At 38.1% G+C, this 24,814-nt stretch overlaps 1 protein-coding gene across 1 annotated transcript in view; it reads right to left on the reverse strand.

Annotated features, from left to right (window-relative positions):
- Positions 1-24,814, reverse strand: part of LOC107191058 (small conductance calcium-activated potassium channel protein) — a 172,807-nt gene that overhangs the window by 120,406 nt on the left and 27,587 nt on the right. The window contains exon 3 of the mRNA XM_015580005.1: positions 22,100-22,303. Coding sequence (XP_015435491.1) covers positions 22,100-22,303 — 204 coding nt within the window. The remainder of the gene's footprint in view (positions 1-22,099; positions 22,304-24,814) is intronic.

Below are 24,814 nucleotides of genomic sequence, written 5' to 3' on the forward strand. Positions count from 1 at the left end.
CCTATATACCTTTTCCCATAATTCCCTGTTTTTCCGTCGTACTTGGCTGTACTGTCTGCGTCAGTGTCTGCCAAGGTATGTGTATGGTTTCACGAACTTCGTTACTTGGCCCCGTCTCACCCTCTTCAAGGACCTCCGTTATACGCACTTCGGCTGTCTGCGATACTTTTTCGCTTTATTAAGTTTCCCTGTCTCCCTCGATATACTCTGCTCTAACTCACAAAACAACAACGCCATACCCGTCGAAATGAAGTCTACATTCGAAACAATGAGATCGGTGTAATATGCCTGGAAATGCTTCAGATTTACTCTGCGTTTATACTAGCGCCTACAGAGGGCTTCAATAATAGTGTCAGAAACTTAGTGACCTTGTTGAGAAAAGACAATATTCTATTGTGAACAAATGTGAGTAATAAAAGTACGTGTAGTAATAAATATTCTTATATGTACTTCCCAAATCACAATTGAGTGTACAAATTTTTACGTAACTTTTAATATTAATGTATTCCCATGATTTTCATTTTTGTCATGTTTTCGTGATAAATTTTTCGTAATTTTGAAATATGATTCTTAGTGTGGTGCGTAATCTGGTGACATAAATGTCGCAGCCTTCCGTGAATAAATTAGTGAGTGATTGTATATTAGTAATACATAAAGCGCCGATGTTTATGCAAATACGGGTTTCTATGGATGGATATATGGAAGATCAGAGTTTCAATCTCTGTTTACTCAGTTTATGCGTGGTATCGATCTCATCGAAGCACGTCGGATTACCATTCGAACACTTTAACGATGGACTATTTGAACAGTGATCAATTCGGAAGCAATTAAAAATGATTGCATACAGTCAGAGGAGAACGATGAGTAAACAAGGTAAATTTCAAAAAGTTTCGATGCTTAATAATGCAGTTAATCAAGTCAGAAAACGAATAATCGTATTAACCGTGAATCATATCTACGTTTCGCCTCGATCGAGTGCACTCGAATTTCGAGTCGGTTACAGCTCACTAACGAAACGGAAACACACGCTTAAACGGCGAACGAGGTTATCGGGAAACGGGTGTAACAACAATTTCCCTGGAAAACTCCCCCATTCAGCCGCGGTGAATGCGGCGTAAGTTGGCCTCGGTTTCAGTTATTATGCTCGCGCGAGTTTGATCAGATACAACTCGGCTTCCGGCGGATTACAACGTGGATCAATGCGATGCTCGTGTACGAAACGCTTCCTCCTAACAACGCACTGCCCTACAATGTTCCGCCAGAACGAGCCTCTCCTCTTTCTTCCGAATGATTCGAGGAAAATTGAATTTACGCTGTGTCTGCGTTGATTGCTTCGAAATCCCCTTAGTTTTCAGGTTTCTATAAACTTTATTACAGAATTCATTACTAATAGTACAAGTAATTTCATTTAAAGTCAATATATAATTCTCTTGGTAATCCAGTTGTTTCGTTCAAAAATCTTCTCTTCTCAATTATTATTTTAAAATTTTTTGTTATTATAATAATACTTTATTTAAGGATAGCAAATGACTACTTTGGGTACCCATGTCTTTCGTCGAAAAGTGTCTGGTTTCCTTCATTATTGTTTCAGGATTCTATATTAATTACACAAGATACTTTCATTTAAGGACACCAAATGACTCCCTTGATACCTCAGCTCGTTCGTCTGAAAGTTTTTTTTTTGTTCTGAAGCAATTAGACGCTGTGTGAAGGTCACTTTTCCAATTAATGCTATATGTATTTTCGGACGAGGCACGTGTCTCCGGTAATCTTTTGTGTTCAGAGCGAAGGACATCTTTTTCGGTGTCATCGTAAAAAACAGCTACTAGAACGCGTGTGTATATATCTCTAATTGACAGAATGACTATGGGTAACGAAGGAAATACGAAGTGTGTCCAAAAAATAATGAGGCTGGTTCTCTAAAAATATTTATTGACAAACCAACATGGAATCAACATTATTCCCTTCGAAATAGTTTCCTTAGGGAGCCACTAGAGATCGTGTTTCCACTGTTGGAAATAGTGCTGGAAGTTTTAAACTGGAACTTCAGTTAGTGACAACCTTCTGGACATTGTCCATGATGCATCATGACTATACTCCCTGTCGTACTGTACTTTCTGTGGACGAGTTTTTAGCCAAGGAGACTATTCTTGTAGTTCCACAGTCCCCTCACTCCAACCATTTGAGTCCACGTCACTCTTCTCCCAAAAATCAAAACCCATCCCAATGATCGTCTTCTTGGAACTATGCCCAACATCCAAAAGGTCGTTGTATATCAACTGGAAACAGTTTCAGTTGAAGACTTCCAGCACTATTTCTAGGGGTGTGAACAATGTCTATGGCGATATGTGGCTTCTGACAGGAATTATTTTTAAGGGGATAATGTTGACTTGTAGTTCAGCTGCTGAAAAATATTTTTAGTGACCTCGTCTCATTCCTTTTTTAGACCACACCTCGTGCAAGTCTTCGGTCTGCGATGTTTTAATGAATCGTTCCTCTATAGATCCACCGTGAAATATTTAAACGAAAACCATCAATTCTTTCACTATTCACGAGTTCGAGATAACCGACGATACAGGGACCAGATGTAACAGCATGAGACCGGTACATCGACGTTGGTTGTCACGCAACACGTGATGATATATTGCACGGATGTATCATCGTTCCGCCTCGGTCTACCTGCATCCATCGACTACTCGGCCACGGATCGATCGGGAACCGATGAACCATGGCCACGTCGCACCAAGAAAATATCAGGTTGTCCAGTGATTTCGTGCGAATGTAACTTTATAATGGATTTTATCAGTGATGTATTCTATAAGGTGGACTAGTTGTACGGCCATATCAGCCGATCATCCAACAGATGAAATGTTACTACAGTAAATATGTGGATATGATGGGTGTTCAGTGCCGTGGAGTCTTCCAACACTCGTCGACAATTTACTGTATGTACAAGGTGTCATGTAACTGGTGGTACAACCCGAGTAGGGAGTGACTCTACGTGAAAAGATAGGTCGAAAATATGAAATAAAATATTTTCATTTGAGACTTAATTTTTGAAAAAACCGACATTGAAAATCTGTTGCATACACGTGCAATTGTGAATAGGCTTTGTTTAGCGTGTCTGATCATTGAATGCCGTTTCTACTTACTACTACATATGACGAACACACGTGTTTCAGCTTAATTTTCAAAGTCGATTTTCTCTAAAACTAATCTTCGGATAAAAAAGTATTGTTCTATATTTTCAACTTATTAGTTACATGATACTGTATATGTGAGAACAAAAATTTTATTGCTTAAATCTTCAACCTAAATCGTAACATCTTACTCAACAATCTAGTAATTCGTTCCTCGACAGGGACAATTCCGTTCCTTTTGTTTTTGTTTCGCGAACTTCTATCGTTCCACCGATTGTTCCTCTGCTACGAATTTAAAATTGTTCCAGGAACGTAACGGACATTACAGTTCGAATCGAAAAAAATTGCCAGTCGTTTCGATGGTCACGCTCGAGATAATGCGACATTAGTCCCCTCTCTTGGATTCCCCTAAACCGCATTGCCTTCGATCTCGGTTGCTTCGGTTGCGAGGCACTCGGAGCGATGTAAGCAGTATCGATGAAATTACTCCCGAAGTGCATTAGACGCTGTAAGTAACGGGAATGAGGTAACTTGGGGGCTTCGGATCGTAAATGAAAGAAGCGAGATGACAAACGCGTGGAAACTTCTTCGTTCCAGATTTCTTCCGACGTCAGTTCTTTTCCTGGAAGAACTTTGTTGCGCTTGAGAACAGTTTTTCTTTATTTCACTACAATTTTTAATGAGTTTTGGTTATTGGATCTGTATTCTTTGTTCGTGGATGGATGGATTATTAGTTTGGTCATAGGTGTATACGAAGATAATCTTGTTTAATGAATAGACTGCGGATTTTTATGCAAAATAAAAGTTTCTAAAGTAATTGATAAAAACAGGAGTAATTGTGAAAATTTATTTTCCCTCTTAAGAATCTTATTGGGGTCAGAAAAAAAAAGTCGTCGGATCCAATGAAAGTTTTGTTTTTTATTGTATTTCACAAAGTCCTATATGCTATAAAATCCGCAGTCTATTAATGAATATAGCACGTGAAGGATCACTTGTTCATGTATGCGGAAGCACGAGTAAGTACGCTTGATTTAACGCTGTCGTAAAAAGGAAACAAGGAAAAAGTTGAATTACTTTTCACCTTGAGTGAAGATAGGGGAACTTAGTTGCTTAATTATCCCAAAGATAAAAGTGTCAGCGCAACTATGAAGTTAAAAAATAATGGTGCTATATTAAATTCGATTAAACTCAAGGAGCAACTAAAACCTTCAAAAATTCTTTACGTAGATACATATATAATATCAGTTCGATTATCTTTTGATTTCCTATATTCCAAGATGAATTATTCAAACCGACCCGTGACCCAGAATTTATTTTCATGTATTGTAATAGGTGGCTATATTTTTTTAGGTCGAAGTCTGTTTAAGGGACCAAATATCAGATTCATAGTGGGCATACTGAACCAAATATTTGCACTAAATACTTAAAGAATAATATTTTCCTCGTCTGTACATGAAAAAATTGAAGCCTGTTAACTTTAAAAAGACACCATGGGTGAAATTTTTACCTTACGCGAATTTTATTTTAATACTATTGAAACAAGTAATAACTGGTAACATTAATTTTTTAGGTATTTACAGTGACTCACGTATTCGTTCATGTACTTTCCAAAATGAAATAATGTGTAGAAATTTGTATGCAATTACTATTAAATTTTTCTTAATTTTGAAATAAGATTCATAACTTGATACGTAATCTAGTGAAATGTATGTGACAGTATTCCGTGAATAAATCTATGAGTCATTATATTTATATTATCAATCGTGATAATATTATTATTTTAAAACAAATCAGTACTCTCTCATTTTTTGCATTAAACGTGACAAACGAGGTTAATCTAAGATTATTTTTATGGCAGCTTTTAACGGTTAAATTAAAACTATCAATTAGGGGCAGATCAGGCATTTGTCAGTGGAATGCAGGGAGCCGCGATAAGTCGCCACGTCGGTGGAACTTTGATGTCACGTTTCAATAAGATCACTTAGTCAACGGAAAGAAATTGGTTTTCTGCGGCGCCCGCAGGCCACCCAAATGAAACCGCGGCCCTCCTCTCGAGCACACAATGGAAAAACTTTTTTAATGGAGGAACTTCGACTCGGCTCCATACGGAGCTGGATCGAGTAAATTGTCGGAGATTATAACGACACGTGAAGATGCCTCGAAAGTTTCGCCCGCGAAAGTATTTAATACGAACCGGTAGTTCTACCGAATCGTTCTTCGAAACTTTCCTCGTCCACCCATTGAATGCCAAGTAGTAGGAGTCAACGTCTGACGGGGCTCGTGTTACAGTTCGACATTAATCCCTCAGTCTGCAATCTTAACAAGGTTTGCCTTTTCTTACTAATACAATTGAAGGGTTCTCTGGAATGGTATATAGTCCAATTATGTTTCTATACTCTCGTAACGTTGGCGAAAATATGATGGAAGTAATAAAAAAAACTGCGTTCAACTCGCCCTGTCCCACGAAATATAAAAGTGAATTACAAAAAGTGTATCTTTTGTCTATCCATCCAAATGCTGGACCGCTGCTCACCGCGCAAAAGCAACAGAGAAAGAACAATTATCCTCGAGCAAAGAGAGCTAACAACGTTATTCCGAAGCGCAACGCGGCGGTTCCGCATTCCAGAAAGGAATCAGGAGAAAAAATTCGTCGCTTCCGCGCTTTCACCGGTGACGCGGAAAGACTTCATCATCTCCATTCAGAGCATACCTCGCGTCTCGACGCTCGTCCAGAACGCGCGTGCAACACGTGGCGGCATGGAGAAGGATGAAGGGGGGGTTGGCCGTTATATTCGGCTTCGTGGTCTTAAAATTTTTGCGGTCAACGTCACGGAAAAATCAGCGAACTCGACGAACCGGGAAATAACCTCGGCGACCCCTTTCGCTGGGGATACTTCGACGATGGACACTGGGTTCATTCATAAGTACAGAAGAAATCTGCATGCTCAGTTAACCCTCTTCAGCTTTCATTTTTTTTTTAATTCGAGGAAAACATTTTTCTGTGGAATTTTTTTTTATTCGGGACAACAGGCGGACAGGGAAATATTTTGTCAATGCCGAGAAGTCTCCGAACACTCATCGAGGAATTACCGTAAAGGGAACACAGACATTTCTACCTTTGTTCTTGTCTTTATGAATTACTTTACAAATTGTCATTTTGCATAAAAATTCGCGGTCCATTAGAGAATGAAGAGTAGTTGCGATTGAGAACTGAGGTGAAACTCACCAATTGTAACAACAAATAGGAAGCTTTATAGAAAAAAACAACCAAAATTCTTCTCAGAAGGGAAAGTGAACAAAACTCAATCGATTTATTCAGAATATTTCGATCCTAGGGATTAATAAGTAAGCACGTTCGGGATTTTCGTGAAATCGATATCGCTGAATAATTTCCAACAAGATAAGGACGTCACGTTTCGATTCTATGAACTGGCGCGGAACAGCGATCTTCTCCATCGATTCGATCGTTGAATATTTCACGCCAAGTATACCGGCCACATTGTTGAATTCTCATCGATCAGCTCGTCTACCTGGTACCTAAGGGTGTGCTGGCTTTAAAAAGCATCCCGTGTAATAATTCAACGGTAGAAGTCGTTTGGCCGGACGACTTCGGTACACGGTGGTCTACTATGCTTTTCTATGCCATCGTCTGTCTTAGCTTCGCCTTTAAAAAATGAAAGAAAACTGAAAAAGCTCTTTCTCACGGGCGGAGCAATTTTTTGGGTCACTTGTCATGACTCCTCTGAAGTTGGCATCTATATGCTTAAGAGCGAAAGATTACGTCTAGAACCGTTTTCTTGGGTGATCAATTTGAAATGATGAAGTGAGAACAGTCAAACGGTCAGCAATGAAATGGATGACTGGACTATTTGGCTTTACAATTTTCACATACAAGTGTACAAGAAAGTGGATTAACATCTGACCTAAAATAATTAAAAACTATTTATTATTTATTAAACACAAATTCTGTAATTTAATAGAAAAAAGTAAGTAAATTCAGATTTCTATAGATTCAGTTATTAAACTAAGATTATATCAGAGACTGTATTTCCTTTATTAATGGTTTCGTTAGGTTCAAAGTAAAATTTATACTAACCTTCACGGAAATTTTTAGTATATTGCGCAATAAATGCATAAAACGCATAATTTAGTAATAACTATTATTCTGTACTATAAAGTATATTTACCAAAAATATCGTTTAATTCGATAAACTGTATCGATTTATTACTATTTTTATACACGACTATATGTTATTCTCGACATGCGATGTCAATAGTTGATACGAAAGTCGTGAGTGCAGTATAAGGATCGACCATGGTCAAGTGAATAGAGAAGACCACTGGCGATGTCAGGTACGACAGGATTCAGATTCGTATCGGAATAGGTGTTACCAGTGGTACGGGCACGAAAGGGATCACGGTTACCGCGACGAAGTGAATTGTGTCGTTCCTGGACAGACCGTAATGTACGACGTGTTGTATTTGATGGATGCCGGCAAAGACGATTGGTGAACACGGCTGGGTACCCATAGATCTTCATCGTCGTTAATACGCGGCGTTACGGGTAGGATTGTAATTTTCAATATCGAGAGGAAAAAGGAACTTCGCAGTCGGTGGATAAATCTGCGTTTGGTCGGACAATGACGACGGACTACTGTAACTGTTCGATGAAAGATCCATTTGTTTCATCCGAAAAAATCGAAAGTGAATGTAAAAGAGTTGGGTAAAACAGAGAAGAGTAGAACAAATTATAAAATAGATTGTTCACAATTTTTAATTCGTTAGCATAGTGAAATAAGTTCACAGAGAAAATAAAAGACTGTTTAATTCCGGTTTCTGGAATTAATTAACTCAAACTCGTACAAGTACAATCTATCAAATTTTCATATTACACAGTCAAAGCTTGCTTAAGAAACAAAAAGTTTTAAACAACAGTACATTGACGTGCAAACTCTGCTAGGGGAAAAAGTGTCATGGGGGAAGGGCCTCTTACCACTGGATAAATTTATTTCAAGCACTGAAATAAATGTTAAACCGAATTAATTTGGCATACATTTCAATAGTTACCGATACCAAATGGTAGGAGGCCGTTATTCTTACGCCACTTATTTCCCTAGCAGAAAAGAAATGAATCTTCTTACTCAAGGGTAATATTTTCCAGATTCAAGAGGATCCACCGGAAACCAATCGTCCGTTATAATATCCTCGATCCTGTTGACGTGCTTCACGACCATTTTGCACGGTAAGTTGCATATTATAGAATGTCGAGCACCGTTATTGTTTTCACCGATAACAGAGGTGGGTTGGGAGTGGGGAAACATCCATAAACGAAAACGTGACGGCGCTAAGGATGGCCGTACGGGAAATTGTTAGTCGTTTCACGTGAGTAATAGGAAGCCGTGCGAGCACGGTCGGCGGGCTAGGCGCATTATTATTGTTCGGCTGCTCACATTATTGTTTCGTCCGTGATACGAAACCGGCCTGCGTCTGACACGCCGCCTGATATACTACTGACCGACCGGAAAACACTGCGGCCACTATCGCACCGCCGCGCGTGTTGCATTTCGACGCCCCCGTGGATCCACCCGTGGACCACGCATCGATCACAGTGGTCCCTTGGTTTTTTACCGGAATTTCATTTCTGCCGAACAATTGGCCGTTTTGAACAATACCAAACACGACGTACAACGAGTTTTGGTTACATTCAGCTTTAAATTATTTAACGGGCGAAAAAAGTCTCACAGAATCTAACAAGAACGTTCGCATATTCCACAAAAAAACAGGACTAGTACGCCTCCAGTATTGTTTTGAATTTTTGTTTCCCAACGTAAAAATTGGCCGTTTCAAACAATACCAACCTTCGTACAACGAGTTTTGGTTACTTTCAGCTTTTTATTACATAACGGACGAAAAAAATCTCACAGAATCCCACAAGAACGTTCGCATATTCCACACAAAAAACAGGACAAGTACGCTTCCACTATTGTTTTGAATGTTTGTTTCCCAATGTAAAACCATACGAAAAAATGGCCACAACACAGCCAGCAAGTATTTCGAGTTGAGGAAAACTACTGTAACGTCATGTACCCATTGTCGAGAGCTTTATCTGCGCCAACACCGGTAACGTACACCGTCGAAACGAGTTCGAGATTAAATATTAACGTCAACGTCCGATTGTCGTTTAGGACGTAAGGGGTGGTTACGTCGGACGGTTTAGTCAGCAAGTACCGGATCTCATAGCAATGGGCATAACACGTCGACTGCATCACGTTCCATTACATGCACGCTGGGAAATACTGGGCCAGCTGCACACTGCATTCCGAGGCGTACGTGACGCTTGTAGTTCAACTACGACCGGGTCGCATAAATCGAATAAATCTCCCGTGTTCGTTGAACGCGCCGCCGGGCACGATGCACGTTTTTAATGGCGCCCTTAAAATCCTTATTTCACGCGCGACACGGAAAATATGGCGTCGCGACGACGACCATGCGCGCGCGTGTGTGTGCGTTCTGTAATTCGTCGCTCTCGGTTACGCTCGGACGATTCTTCGTCTGTTAAATAGACGGAATTAGTGTCTTGTAGGCAGGGAAGTAGTTAATATATTGTAGACAGGGAATGCTGTAAAATTCGATGGAGTATTTTGGGTACTTAGCGCGACGAATTATTTATGTTTGGAGTACATAGATCTGATGATGCTCTTTTATATTAGTGGAATATTTATACAGAGGGAATTTCGAAAATTTGTTTGACTATTTTCGCGATAAAATTAGTACTGGGCATTAGCTTGTAATAGATATTGGGTATTTAAGGGGATGAATTATTTATGTCTGAAGTACATAGATGCGATGATGCTCTTTTATAGTAGTAGAATATTTCATTGAGAATTATTATGGAGGGGGAATTATAGAGAAGATATTGTAGAGTGGAAATTATTTAAATTCGGTTTAATATTTTCACGGAAAATGAGTGTTCGAGATAACCTTACAACGGGAATTGAGTATTCAAGGCGATGAATTATTTATGTTTGAAGTAAACAAATATGATGATGATGTTACAGTATATTGGTGGAATATTTAATTGAAAGTTAAGGATTACACGTAATAACTAAGAATACGTGTATAGAAATTGATTTCTAGTCAATAAAATTATCGGTAACTTTTCTTTTTAACATTAATCCGCAAAATTGTTTCCAGTGCGTAGTAAACTATGTTAGAGAAAGGGATATATGATCGAAAGGAGAGAAATGATAACAAAGGGTGTCATTTTTCAAAACCGTATTATCTATAAAGGGACTAATTACCACTATGAAATGCAAAATCGCACCTATCAAACGCGAATTTCTGGGAGAGACCATCAATTCTCTACATCGACGTCGAACCTATTAAAACGCGGCACTTTGCCGTAAAAATTCAATTATCTTCATAGTAATCCATCATATTTTGCTGACTATAAATTCACGTATGAGTTATTACCTTTATAAAAATGTAAAACCAAGTCATGATTGAAACTAGTTACCCCTTATAGTGGATATTCTCAAATGATCTTACAATATGGTGAGGTTGGAGATTACTAATCTTTCTTTAACTCAAAACTGTCAATATTGATCGACGGTTCATACTAGTCCACGTTTCCTCGGAAATTGTTGATCTGTGAATTGTTCAAAAGGTAAACACACCAATTATTGAACACTCAAGAGCTTCTGTAACTGTTAAAGTCAAATTTTAAATGATAACAATATTAATAACTATTTGGCACATAAAAATTAGACTTTTTAGTATCTATACCTTTTTCTAAAATGTACTTCAACTTAAAAAATTGGAAAAATGTAATTAATTAAATTAAAGAGAAGAATTACAGATTTCACTACAGAACGAAAAATATTCGGTATGATAAATAAACATTTCTAACCAATGGTCCGAAAATTGTTTCAATATGAAACAAGGAATTGAAAAAAAAATCAATACTTAATCATTTGCTTGTTTCAATAACTTCATTTACGAGCTTTATACACAATGTTTATATACTGGTACGTATTGATTTACTGGTGCATCAACCCTACAATTTTACTCGTTTCGTAAATAGAATAAATACGATCTATTGTTCGATATTCACCAATAATCATTACTGTCCTAAGTATTCCACAATTACATCGCTCACAACTCACACGAGCATTATTAATCTCTTCCACCTTCATACATTAATTAATTAATCATTTTAATTGGACCCATCACACAAATAGAATTCTATCCAAGACGCCTAGGGTCCACGTAGGCGTCCTGGAAACCTCGCTTTCATGCGCACCAGAGAATCGTTCGTCTTTGTCTCGGATGAAATCTTCGGGTCTCGATGGCCGGTACTCCGGGAAATCGTTTCCGCGGATCTTTTGTCGTCGCGGCAACGTTCACGGAGACAATGATCGCGGAGTAACTGAGGCGAGGCGCCGTGAAAAAATGAAGATGGTCCGCGAGCCAAGAGAGATTAAGAAAGTAAGGATGACACGTGGATCGAACGGAGACACCGTTGGATGGGACGAGAAGGAGCGACGATAGTGGATTGTTGCGCCGAATAAAGAAACGGCGGGGGAGAGTCGAGTCGCCATTGACAGAGGTGAAATTTCACGAGCTCCCGACGACTTGGACACAAAAGGGCGAATCGGAATGGGCCAATGAGTCGTTGCAATAAGGTGAGACTGGAAATTGCTCATCCATCAAGCATTGGCTTCTGGGATTTAGACTCTATATCCTTTGAATCCTTGGCCAGAATTCAGATAGACACATAATTAACAGTCTTAGTTATATGTAATTTAATCGATAAATGTGTAAACAAGAGTTACTGGTAAAACGGAATCGAAGGAAAAATGATCTGGACCATATGGTAGAAAATGTATTCATATAGGTATATACCTTCCTTTCCACTACGATCTAGAAGTCCATTATGAATAATAAATCAGAGTGGTAATTAGATCGCGGAAAGATATGCGTATTCACGAGATGTGGAGAAAAAGTATTTCCTTTGCTAATGGGTTTATCTATGAATAGTATATATAGCTATGAATAGTTTTTTTTAATTAAATGGGCTTTATTAAAATTGTTATTTTATTGTCTAAGTAATAATTGGACTGTGGATTTTATGCATGTATAGTACACGTGAGTGCGCTTAATGTACTGAAATAACAGACCGTATTGATGTTAATAAGCTCTTTTCTTTTTAACATAGTAACATTATGAAATCTTCACTTTTTGAGAAAATAAATCACTGCTTAATTCCGGTTTCTGAGAATGGATCAATAAAAACGTGGAATTGCATAAACAATCTCAGTCTAGTAACACTAATATACGTATATGAAAACACCTATATTATACACTCTGCTCCGTATTTATAATGCATGTTAGTTTGAAGTCGAAAATACCGATATTGAACCGACCTATATTTATATTTCTTTTTTACTTATTTTTGGAGGCAATACTTGAATTTTTCAACCAAGAACGTTGAGGTTTACTTTACTTTCAGTGAAACTACGAGTTCTTGCTCACACAAGGTAGATATTAACCGGCGACTGAATTTTACGCACTTTTCAAATGAGTGCTGCACTGGTGCAACACTGGCAGTTAAAGGGTTAATTCAACACGATGAGAATCTAATCTAACAATAAGATTCTAAAGAAATCTGAAGAAAATGATTTTTCATTGAAACATTAGAATGTGCAATAATTTTCCCAAAAAATTTTATAACCCAATTATTATAGTTCCTTTCACATTTATAACACGCCTGAAAATTTCGAATTACTTCCAATTAACAAAAAAATATTCCACCGACTATAATCGTACTAGATCGCAGGAATTATGTGCTATAATTTTCCTACTATTCCAAAATCTCTACTGTCATTTTCACAAAATTTCCTCGAAATTCATGATTTGTAAAATTATACATTTTATCTTAAGTCTATAAGCTTCCATCTAGATAACAACTTCGAGAATCAACTCTCGATCACGCCTCACATTCGCGTTCTTCTCCCTTCGCTTTCAAATCCCACCCCTATTTAACCAGCCCGTCTCTCTTCGATCCGTGGGTGCGTCTCAGAAGTCTTTTATTTCTCCACAGGCCGTGGAACACCGGATTTTTCAGTCGGAACCGTTCCATTCTCCCCCTCGAAAGCCTCGACTGTGCTCGTCAGCGTCGCGTTTTCCTTTTTCTCTCCGGCGCGCTTCAGACGGCTCTTTTTTTGCCGACGACGGAGAGCCGTCCTCGAAAATTTGTCCAGCGTAAAATTGAACGTCAAAGTGCTCCCCCTCACTCTTTAGGCCGTTTTGGCGACAACGGCGAAACAGTCGTGGCTCCTCGAATTTCCATTAACGCAGCAGGGGCGTGAGGGGTGGGGGTGGCTGGCTTGTCACGAGCGTCAACGTTAGTTTCCGAGAAATTATAATGAGCCACGGTGTGTTACCCGCCGCTATAATGCATCATCCGACCGCGTTTATTATGCGCCCCGTGGGTACCCCACGGCAATTTTGGTAATAGACTGAGCGGAGATTTTATCGGGAAGTAATTTCGGTCGGGATCGAGGATCGCAACACAGTGAAGACTGTGTTCTTGATTCGAGTAATATTCAAAAATAATAAAACAAATAGCAAGAATGGAAATACAGCGGAAAGAATATTGATGTATAGTACAATACATTTTCTAATAAAGCTGTGAGAATATTTTCTATTGGTTGAGAAAATTGGTGGGAAAAACATATTTTCTTAGGTGTAGAGTATACGCAACGTTGAGGAGAATTTGATTAAGAAGATAAATACGATTCTATTTGACTTCGTTTTCTGTAAGTTACTTTGTAAATATTTGTATTTACATAAACTTCCCGCAGATAACTGATTAGCATCCGTTTTTGTAAATTGATGTGTTTGTCTGTGGAATCTTTATTCCATCGATCCGACGCGCTGATCCTCGAAAATCATGTTTCAGCGGAGTAATAATATGGATTTCTATAAAAAAATATTTTTATTTTCTAGTTTATGTACATTTATAAATATTCTGTAGCTTAAGTAAAAATGTTTACCGCTGTTTGATCATTATTTTTCCGCGGCTCGTTTGGTTTTCAATTAATTTGTATACTCGCGCAGAGGAAACTCTCAAATACCAATTCATCGTATTTAAAACACTATCTCTGTGATCGCAATTAATCAACTAGAGCAATTCATTACCTTCGGTTTCCTAAACATCGATTAACGAATCGATTAATTACAATTAGGCAGCGTTCGCGATTAGTTTAAATGGATTCCTGTGTACCTGCGACGAAAACTGTAGACCGATCTCTAATGAATGATCCTACATAGAATGGAACCTACTAATCGAAAGGAAATGACATTTGAATCATTTTGCCGAAATGCCAAAAATTAAAGTATTTGAAATTATTCTTTTGAAAATAATTGAATAATAATTCTACTTGAAAAGTATCTATTCTCATATCTTCAGAGTTCTAAAGTGCAAAAAGAAAGTCTACCTCCCAAAGGATCTATCTCTCTTAAATATCCATCTCTGGAATTTACGAAATAAAAAAGAAACTTCCTGAATAATGAAGATACATGAAATGCCCCATACATATAACAATCATTATAATCACAATATAATTAAGAAACCTTCAAATAATTACACACTCTTCCTCGAGCAAATGTAAATTAATTTCAAGAGTCATCAATCAAATTTCATTATATTTGCAAAGACTAAATATTAAACCATTATTATAATTACGGTCTACCGAAAATAGCATAATTTCCGTTGAAGACCAACAACGCCACGAGCATCAGGCTGTTTACTGAATTTTCACCGTTCGAGAACCACGCGTCCGCCGAATCAATTTATCAAAACCAAATTTTCTCGTCGCGGGAACGGTGTCCCAGGACGCGTCGCTTCTAATTAATCCCCAAAATCCTGGGACAAAGGGGGTACCCGAGGCTCTTTTGTTCTTGTCGCGTTTCGCTCGGTATACGACAAGCGCACGAGGGGACAGACATACTTGGCGCGATAAAACGCGAATTAATCCTCCGCCAATCACCTTTCGCGGCAGGTTTCCGTATGGGATCGTTTCGAGCGTTAAACGATTAGATATGGTGCTTATCGAACAACACCTATATATGGTCACTGCATTTGCTGTAATTAATTTAACGAAGTTTTCCGATAACTAAATAAATATTTTAGAGTCGAGTCATTAGTTCTCTAATAGTAAGGTTCGGGTCATATGCGACCCTATTCATAGGTACTCTTATGCAGTCCCCACTCTATTTTTCATTATTTTTGTTTAAAAACATTTCTTATTATTTTGTAAATGTTTAATAAGTAGTTATATTATTACTATTCCGTATTATAAAAATAAACAAAAATACGAGGTCAAGATATTGACTTTTCTTTATCTGTCTGAAAATAGCAAAAATGAACTCGGGTCGGATCCGACCCCACCTTACCAAGTACGACCTTAAAACTCACTTTACCATTCGAGGATTAACTATCGAGAAACAAAATGATAATAATTGAGGAACAGAAACGAAAGAAGTGATTAATAAAATAATCTTACGTGTTTCGTATGAAATTTCCCAGGTTTAATAGCTCCCGTAAAAGAGCAGAAGTTGCGACGGCTTTGTGAGTCGAAAGAAAATGGCTGACTACGCGCGCTATTCTTAAGCCTGGTCTATTGGTCTATTAAACGCCGGTAGCTTCAACTTCCTAGTAACCTTAGTCAGCAGAGTTTACTTATTAAATCGCTTATTCGCTGAAGTTTTAACCGAATTATCATTCTGACGAACAATATCTAGAGAAATGGAAGTTCACAGTAAGATCATCTGGGAATCGCCGCCATTTGCAGAATTGACACTGACGCATGAATTACCTTTATGAGGCTGAAGCTCGCAATCAGTCAAATGTCGCATGGTCGAACACGCGTGGACTTAATGTTGTTCACTGAAAACGGCAAACGCCTGGAAAATTCTGTTTCGCGACCGGATCGTCGATCAGAATTAACTGCGCCATTAAGTCCCGAAACGCGATCCATTACGGTCTCGGCGTACTGGATGAATCCAAGTGTTAATTGCTGGATAACGGCGTTTTTACAACGGTTTACGGTCCACGTGGAATCGTGATACTCTTATCTGGTGAGAGCGATGTATTCCGTTCGGACCATGTAACGTCGTTTCACGCCCTTAGTGTGTCAGCCGCTAAAAACACGGGGATCCATAATGGCGGCGAAGGATGTACAAGCGATTCGAGTCGAACGCACCCGTGTCGAGTATTAATTACGTGCATTACGCGGGAACACGGGAATTAATAAAAGCGATCGATCAATTTCGGAGATTTAAGGTAACCGACATAATTTGATCCTCCGATGCCACTTCCACGGCGTGTTTAGTTATCGATCCGGCGCGTTGATAGTCGAAGATCGTATTGTTTCGACGGAGTCCTTTTGACAATGTGGTGTCCGTTTAACAATTGTCACGAATGGTATAGAAAATGGACTTTAATATTACAATGTACGATTGAAAACGTTTCGGCACACAAATACAACAAATAATCAAAAAGAATTGAAGTGAGATATGAATTTGATGTATCAACAAAATTAGACTTCTGATCAATTTCTGATATATTAGGAGAAAAAATTATAACATTCAATTCGTTAAAAATTTCAACAAAAAAGAGTTTTCAACGGAAGTTTCGACGGGGAGTAAGTATGATAAGACTCTATCGAGTTTGCTGAGGACTTCCGGTATCGGGAACGCATTCTTAGCACGTTCCATCATCCGAGACACGGTCGAAATTTCAACTGCGTGCTTCGCGATAATAAAGATTGGACGGTAAATTTAGAAAAAAAAAAAAGAAAGAGGAAAGTGTAAAGAATATAATGAGAAGTTGGTAGAACACTTGGTACTCACGGAACTTCTTCGATTATACTGTGGCAAAAATTGCGGAAACGAAGCACGGGCACTGGGGGGATTAATTCTCTTAGGTATACATACCTAACGATGAAGTTGCAAGATCTTCGAGCGAAACGAAGTTCGAAGATAGTCTTTTGGGACCGTTCATGCAGACAGACGAGTTGCAATTCACCGAGAGAGCGTAATTCCTGCAAATCAGTCCTTTCCAAAAATAGAGACAAAGATTTCGGTGCTCTGTCTTTCGCGAGTGTAGAATGAAACGAGATGAATGAAAAACGAAAAACGAAATTATAGTCTCTGCTATGCGTAATTCGTCGTACCTTGGTCATTTCCCTATTACTGTTCGTCAGATGCAAAAGCGAAATCACGTTCGTGAAGTGGGTATTATTCAAATTTTCTAAGGGACTCAATTTAAATTTCCATATTTACTCGAAGTAATTGAGTAAAATCGTGGATGTAATTGCAGCTTTCTAAATCCACCAAAAGTTTCAGTTTGAAGTTAGTCTATCAAAAAATAGAGCTCTACTTGCTGAACTATTGTTGCGCATAGAAATATTTGAAAGTCAGATATCTTGAACTATATCTCATTCTCTTCACTGTGTGTAATATTACTAGACTGCAGAAGTTTTTGCAAATACAATGTTCTATGAAGTAATTTATAGAAAACGAATTCAGATAGAATCATATTTATTTAAAGATTGTACCAGGTTCCAAGTAATATGAACACATCATTATAAATTATTGAACTTTCACTATCGTATAAGTAAAATATTAACCAAATCCAAAAGAATTGTCGTTATTCGCATAAATCTATGCTCTACCATTAATTTGGTATTAAGAAAAGTGCAGAAATAGTAATACACTTAGATTATAAATTAACATTTAAAGTAAGAAGTGCAAAGGGAGCATTTTCTGATCACTTAAATCATATACCTGTATCTCACTCTGAGCTACCAAATTTTACATATGAACTTCAATCTAGTTATTAATTATTTAGTAATTTTTTGGAATAAAATCTTTCTTATAAGAAACTTATTACATGGATCTATATACTAAACTGACCAGGGATTGGGTTCCGATCAGGAACTGGTTCAGCGACCGAAACTACACGAAATCCGTAAATTACAGAAAAATTCATTCACAGAAAATCATCCCGCGATAAAAAAAAAGATTTTGACAACAAAGATTGTCCAATTCAGCGATTCGAGAATGACATACGCGAACAATAAAAATTCCACAACTCGATCGTCAGTTTAACGTTCCCAGCGTTAATTAGCTCCTGTCCTAGATTAATTGGCGAGCGTCCTGGATTAATTTCGGCCATCAGGCGGGCGGCAAACGAGCCGCGAAGACGTCGGTTTCCGTGGTTACGCGAAACGGTAATCTCTGGGTTGTTCCGTGGAACTTTACAATGTCGGTTCGGCGGCTCGCGGGGAATAAAAATTCCGGTTCGTAAATCCGTCAGGACACGGGCGTAGCCAGTTCCACAAAGCGCACGGAAAAGTGGAGAATATACAGGAGGGGGTTCGTGTTCGAGCAACCGCGCGCGGCGGGCATTAAATCCATGCCGTCGCGGGTTCTCGAAACGCACACGCGTTACCATTCCCTCGAGAGGATGAAGCATGCTGGCGTTTCTACCAATGCATGGTAAATAAATGCACGGTGCATTATATAAGGAGCCCCGTAATTCGTGAACAAGGTGTAGCAAACTCGTAAAACAAGCCTCCCCTAAAAAAAAGGTACCCATTCATTAGGTAAAAGGTTATCGTTTCAAAAAGGTACCATTTGTTTACCCTGGGGCCCGTTGTATGCGACATTCTAGTTTAGGATTTACAGAGGGAGGATTCCAATTTTTCGACTCTGATTTTAATGGAGGCTTTTTTTAAGACGATAGTATATGGGCTTCGAATAATACAGGGTGTATTAATATCTTGTATACTATTATGTCACAAAACCCCGTTAAAATCAAAGTCGGACAGTTGGAGTCTCTCCCTTGTCAGTATTATAAATAAAGAAAAATATGTACGTTTAGCAATGATCCCTTTCTCTTCGTGGGATGAATCGGCAGATGAAAGATAAGACGATTTCGAAATGTGCATCGTTTCTCGAGCTCTGGTTACTACTTTCGAAAGTTATGTTTGTTACTAGTTAATGAATAATGTACTTGGTCTGGAGCGAGTATCGATCATAGATTGGATGGAAAATGCAATTCTTGGCATGAATGTTTCTGGAAATGTTTCTAAAATGTATGACTCGCGGATCGTAATGCGAAATTCCTGGGAAGAATGTCATGAAACATTCTTGCAACTGAAAAAAGTGTTCTCGAAACATGGATAGTGAGTTATGTAGACTATGTTGTTCATATGTTAGTATCAGACCTGGGCAAATTTTATTTGAAATGAAAATACGAAATAACTATTTGACATAATTTATTTCGGAACTTTATTTTCAATACTGTTATGTTAAAATAACAATATTATCGATTCATTTGAAATAATAGCAATTTCAAATACTGAATTATTTGGTTACTTTTGAATCTCAAATTTGGCAACAGGAATAGTACACAAAATAATATACAACAGAAAAATTTTATTTTAAGAAATCTTTCCAGCAATTTGCTTTAAGCAAAATTCGCTCTTCAAAAAACTCATCCGTCAGAAATTTTTGCTTGGGCCCATCTAGTATTGTTGGAAACGAAAATAATCGTTTTACCGGTGTGGAAGATGTATTCATAAAAATGTCAATAAACCAAACTCAGACCTAGTCACCTGATATAATTTCGAAAGACAATTTCATAATTATTAGAAAATAAAATAAATGTTATTTGAAATAATATTTCAAATGATATCATTTCAGAAGTGCCCAGGTCTGGTTACTATGTACAAAAAGAAACCTCTAACCCTCTATATTAATTTAATAAAACTTTGCTCCAATTTTGCAGCACTTCGTGTCGTCTGATTGACGACTACTCAATCCACGAGGACGTATACACTGCGAGAACAATTTGTTCATTCTGAAACTAACAATTCGTGATATAAAATTAGTCGACATCATTCGCTGCCTGATGCACATTTCTACAATAATATCTAATCAACAATATCTCTATCCTCTGAACTATATACTATTTATTTATACACAATTGTTCTTCAACTTACCCCAAAATAGAGTTGCATTTTCCCTCCTCGGTTCCAACGTCTTTCGATCGCGTTCTATTCAATTAACTATATATGCAAAAGACTGACTAAAAGCAACAATCAGAACTCAATCGTTCGTAAATTCCTTATCGCGTAATATTTGGCTGCGTGATCAAGCTGAAAATCTTTCACGATCTTCAATGGTACATATTGTTGTTCGTTGAGTAGTGTCTCGAACCTGGGCAAGCGCCGCTCTCCAAAATTGTCTTACCTTTCGGTGTGGGCGAGCTTCCCCCGCGGAACTTTAAATAAAAAGAACGAACAGGCGCCGCGAAATTTTATCGACGCTCCCTTCGATATACGTATAGATAGATATATCGGTCGCGCGGGAAATGCAGGTCATGGTTGCGGCGAGAGATGTAAGTTGCTGGATTGGCGGCGGTAGTTCATAGCGTGGTATGTGATCAGTGGTGAGAGGCGTATTCTATAGGTCAGTGACGCTAACTACGGTGGTCGGAGACATAACTGCACGTACGCACGATAAAATGCACGATGCATTTATTATATTGCATGTACGAGTGTCTTGAGGGTGAGGTCGAAGTCGTTGATACCGTCTGGAAAGGATCTTCCTGCGAAGATGTTTAAAGTACTTTGATGTCTATTTATTAGTCCAGCTGTCGAACCTGTCTACTAGTCCTTTAATATTCTCAATCTTTAATCATATCCGCTATATATTGCAGGGGTTACTTGAAGGAAACTGCACTTATATTAATATTAACACAACGCTAATTAGGATCCGTAATCTCCAAAACAATCCGCAATATTTCAAAGACGTGATTCCAATTCAAGAGGTTAAAAGTCAGTCTGGTATCACAACTTCTCCCTCGCCCTGAGCTCCATTCTCCCGGAACTTTGTAAAACGTTACGCTCTACGATCGTCCGTACAAATCCAAGAAGTGCATTCACGCTTCGTGATCCAATAACCAAGTTCCAAAAGAACGGAGTGGGGGAAGACCTCGACCGTGGCAACTCGTGCGTCCGCGCCCGTTTATGCGTTCCCGTGTACGAATGCAAGAGTACAACATATACAGGGTGTCGATAAAATTGTGGGACACTTTCACAGGGTGAATTCTACGACGAAAATCAAGGATAGCGAAATTACGTTCGAGGCTTTGTTTCCGAGTTGTTAATTGTCGAAGATACATGCGAAATGCGCGTAAAATATGTCTGAAGATTAGTGTATTTAAGAACTGTTTCACGAGTTAGTTCCACTCATTTGATGTTATTTCATTCATAAATTTAACTAAGTAGGTCATCGATCGATGTACCAGCTGGGAATTGACTGTTGTAAGTAGTATAACCCATTGCTCCAGACGTATTTCACCCGTATTTCCAACAATTAATAATTCGAAAACGAAACCACAAACGCAATTCCGTCATTACTGATTTTCGTGTTAATTACGTATGTAGAATCTACCCTGTGAAAATGTCCCATATTTTTATTTACACACCCTGTATATACAGGGTGTAACAAAAATATTGTAGGCTCCTGAAATGGGTCACTCGTGAGATGATTTTGAACAAGTTTTCCTAAAAATGTTATTCGAGGCTTTCTTAACGAGATATTCTAAAACAAAACCCGACCGATCAGAGCTCAATCAGAAAACTCGCGCTCTGATTGGTCAGGGGTTTTCGTGAATGTCTCGTTAACAAAACCTCGAATAACATTTTTCCTAAGGAAAAACTTGTTCAAAATCACCTCACGAGTGACACATTTCTGGGACCTACAACACTTTTGTTACACCCTGTATATAAGTATAGTGTGGTATACAGGTGGTTCAAAGATAATAATATAATGCATCAGGCAATTAAACGGCATATCGGTTATTAATCGTTCGTGCCCACCGTCTTGACGTAGTTGACGGTCTCGGCGGTCGCCTCGGTGAGGGCCCTTCGTAGCCGTGATCGTCGGACCTGCGACAGCGTACGTGGACAGAGTACGACCCCCTGGGCGCCCTGCATACCGGAGCCGGAACCGAGTCCCATACCCATGGGCGGCGGAGGTGTCGTCGGCATTGTCGTCGACGACGATTTGCACCACCACGGGAACTGGGCGTGTTTTATATATCACGTTGTTATTCGAGCATACAGATACTGGTTACATTAGGCGCGATTGGTGGTGGTGTTACAAGGGTGCAATGGTGGTGGGGTGGGGTGGTCGAACGAGTGACAGAAGACAAGGCTTGCTATGGATCACATGAGAAGAGACAAGGTGTGTGTGTACATTTGATCGTACTTTGACAGCATGATGTAAGAGTGTGTCTATTTCCGAATGGCTGGGAGGATAAGATTGATAATGAAACATTCATTAGGCTTTTCATTTCATTGTGTTCGAGCCAATTGTATGGGGACTTGACCCTTTCGCTACGGTAGCGTCAGCCGAGTTGTGATTGCTCATTAATGGGAATGTAGGCTGGCAGGAATCATGATAGGTTTCTTGATTGTTTTACTGTTTTAAATTATTGTATTGAAGATTATGATTTTTTACACAGAATAAAATTCATATAAAAGCAATTGTTATCTAAAATTATATTTTGTCGTTTTTTAAAACCTTGTATTTAATGATCTATGGATGACGGATATAGACAGCATTTGTATCCACGCATCACTTTATGGAGGCTGGCGTTAGGGGCGAAAGAGTTAAATCCATCCCTCCATGGCTTTGTTTTGTTACTAGACAATCTCTGGTTACAAATAATATGAAAATTTCATCGAACTTCATTAAATGATTTTTGTTTACTGAGCTATAAACAATCAAATACTCAATAGGTGCATAAAGTTCGCAGTTTATTTATTAGGACTCGTTATGCTCTTGCTAATTGCAGTGCGGATTTTACTGACACAAGTGTGCTCAGGTTTGTTGGAATGCTCTATTGGATAATTTTTATTGATGTTTTAATAACAAAATGGTACTTGGAAAAGTGATAAAATAACGACTGGAAATATTAATTACTATTTCGCTTCCTATTAATATTGAATGTGGATTTTATGAAGTCAATGTTTTTTAACCGTGTTTTAATGAAAAGAAAATGGAGAATTTTCGTGTAAAAGATGGCAGACAAAGTAATTGGTACAGTGTTCCGGATTAATTTTGAAAGTTCAGTTACAATGAATGCGTATTATGACTACCGTAACCGTAGATGCTATTGATTTCTGGCTGATGTGACTGTACAAAGCATAATTGAATGAAAACGTCTAGAACTATCTAACAAACCTAATAATCAAATACACTTTTATAAATGAAAGTGATCAAAGAACTTTACTATTGATCTATTAAATAGAAGAATATTTTTTATTTGTTTGGAAGACACTATTTATTTACTTTGAATAGGAACATTGATGATTTTAGGTCAATCGAGAACAGGAGCAACGCTCGTAAAACGTTAAAATGCTTTTTCAAGTGAACGCAGATCGCGAGGGTCTAAAAAATTTTAAGAGTACAGTAAAAGTTTATAACTTTCCTTTTGATAAATGGAGTTCTTTAAAGTTTCGCGATAAAAAATGCCCGTTAAAAACTATTAGACACCTATGAAAAGAATTTATTTTACGAGAGGATCGTTAACATATTTTTGTTATTCGTTACTTAAATTCAACATGTAATTTACGTTCAATGTGAAGTAAATGTACGTTGTCGGGATTTAACTTGCCATATTGTATTACCATTCGGAATTAGACACACGCTCGATCGAACTGTCGTCGACACAATCGTGTGAAGTATTGATTTGTCATTTTGAATCACCTGTGTGCAGGGTGAACAATGTGAACAGGTGACGTTGGATTACTCGAGATCGGTTCGTTACGTGACATGGTCCGTATTTAGTATAGTTTCAATGTACTGTGAATGAAATGATTTTTAAACAATTATGCAAACGACAAAGTACCATTCTTTATCAACATTGAATTTTACACGTTGGTTGTAATTGTATTCAGTTTTACACGAAATTTGAATATAATTAAAATTGAAATACAATATTGAAAATTCTTTGCAAATAAAGAGTCATATAAACTCAAATTAAAAGAAAAACATCAAACTTAAATAAAGCAATGTATGAAACACTTAATTTCTCTAATATACGTAGAACTAGTTTAAATTACGAACATCTTACAAGCAATCACTATAAACTCATTTATTAATCAACTCTCACTAAACTATACTCACTTCAATTATCAGCATTACAAAAAACGTAAACCACGAAAATAAAAAGAACCATCATAATAACAAAACAAAAATTTCAATTGTGAAACTTCAAAAAAACTCAAGAAAAGAAACAAGTTATTCAAAACTTTACACGTGTCGTCTAACAGGCCACTCGATCTTCGTACCATATCCACGTAACGAGCAGTTGACGAGTAAATCAAGGCCGTCGATTCCATCGAATCACCTTGTACAATCATCCGAAAGCCGAACAGACAGACAGACGGACAGACAGGCAGACAGACGGACAGACAGACACAGTAAAGAGAATGTTCATAGAGAAAGCAGACGTGTGTCGGACGCGTGATCATTTTGATATCGATTCCGCCTCGTCCCTCGTCAATCCTTTCCTAGGCCTGTCTTTC

The sequence above is a fragment of the Dufourea novaeangliae genome, unplaced genomic scaffold, assembly GCF_001272555.1.
Source record: "Dufourea novaeangliae isolate 0120121106 unplaced genomic scaffold, ASM127255v1 scaffold221, whole genome shotgun sequence".
NCBI lineage: Eukaryota > Metazoa > Arthropoda > Insecta > Hymenoptera > Halictidae > Dufourea > Dufourea novaeangliae.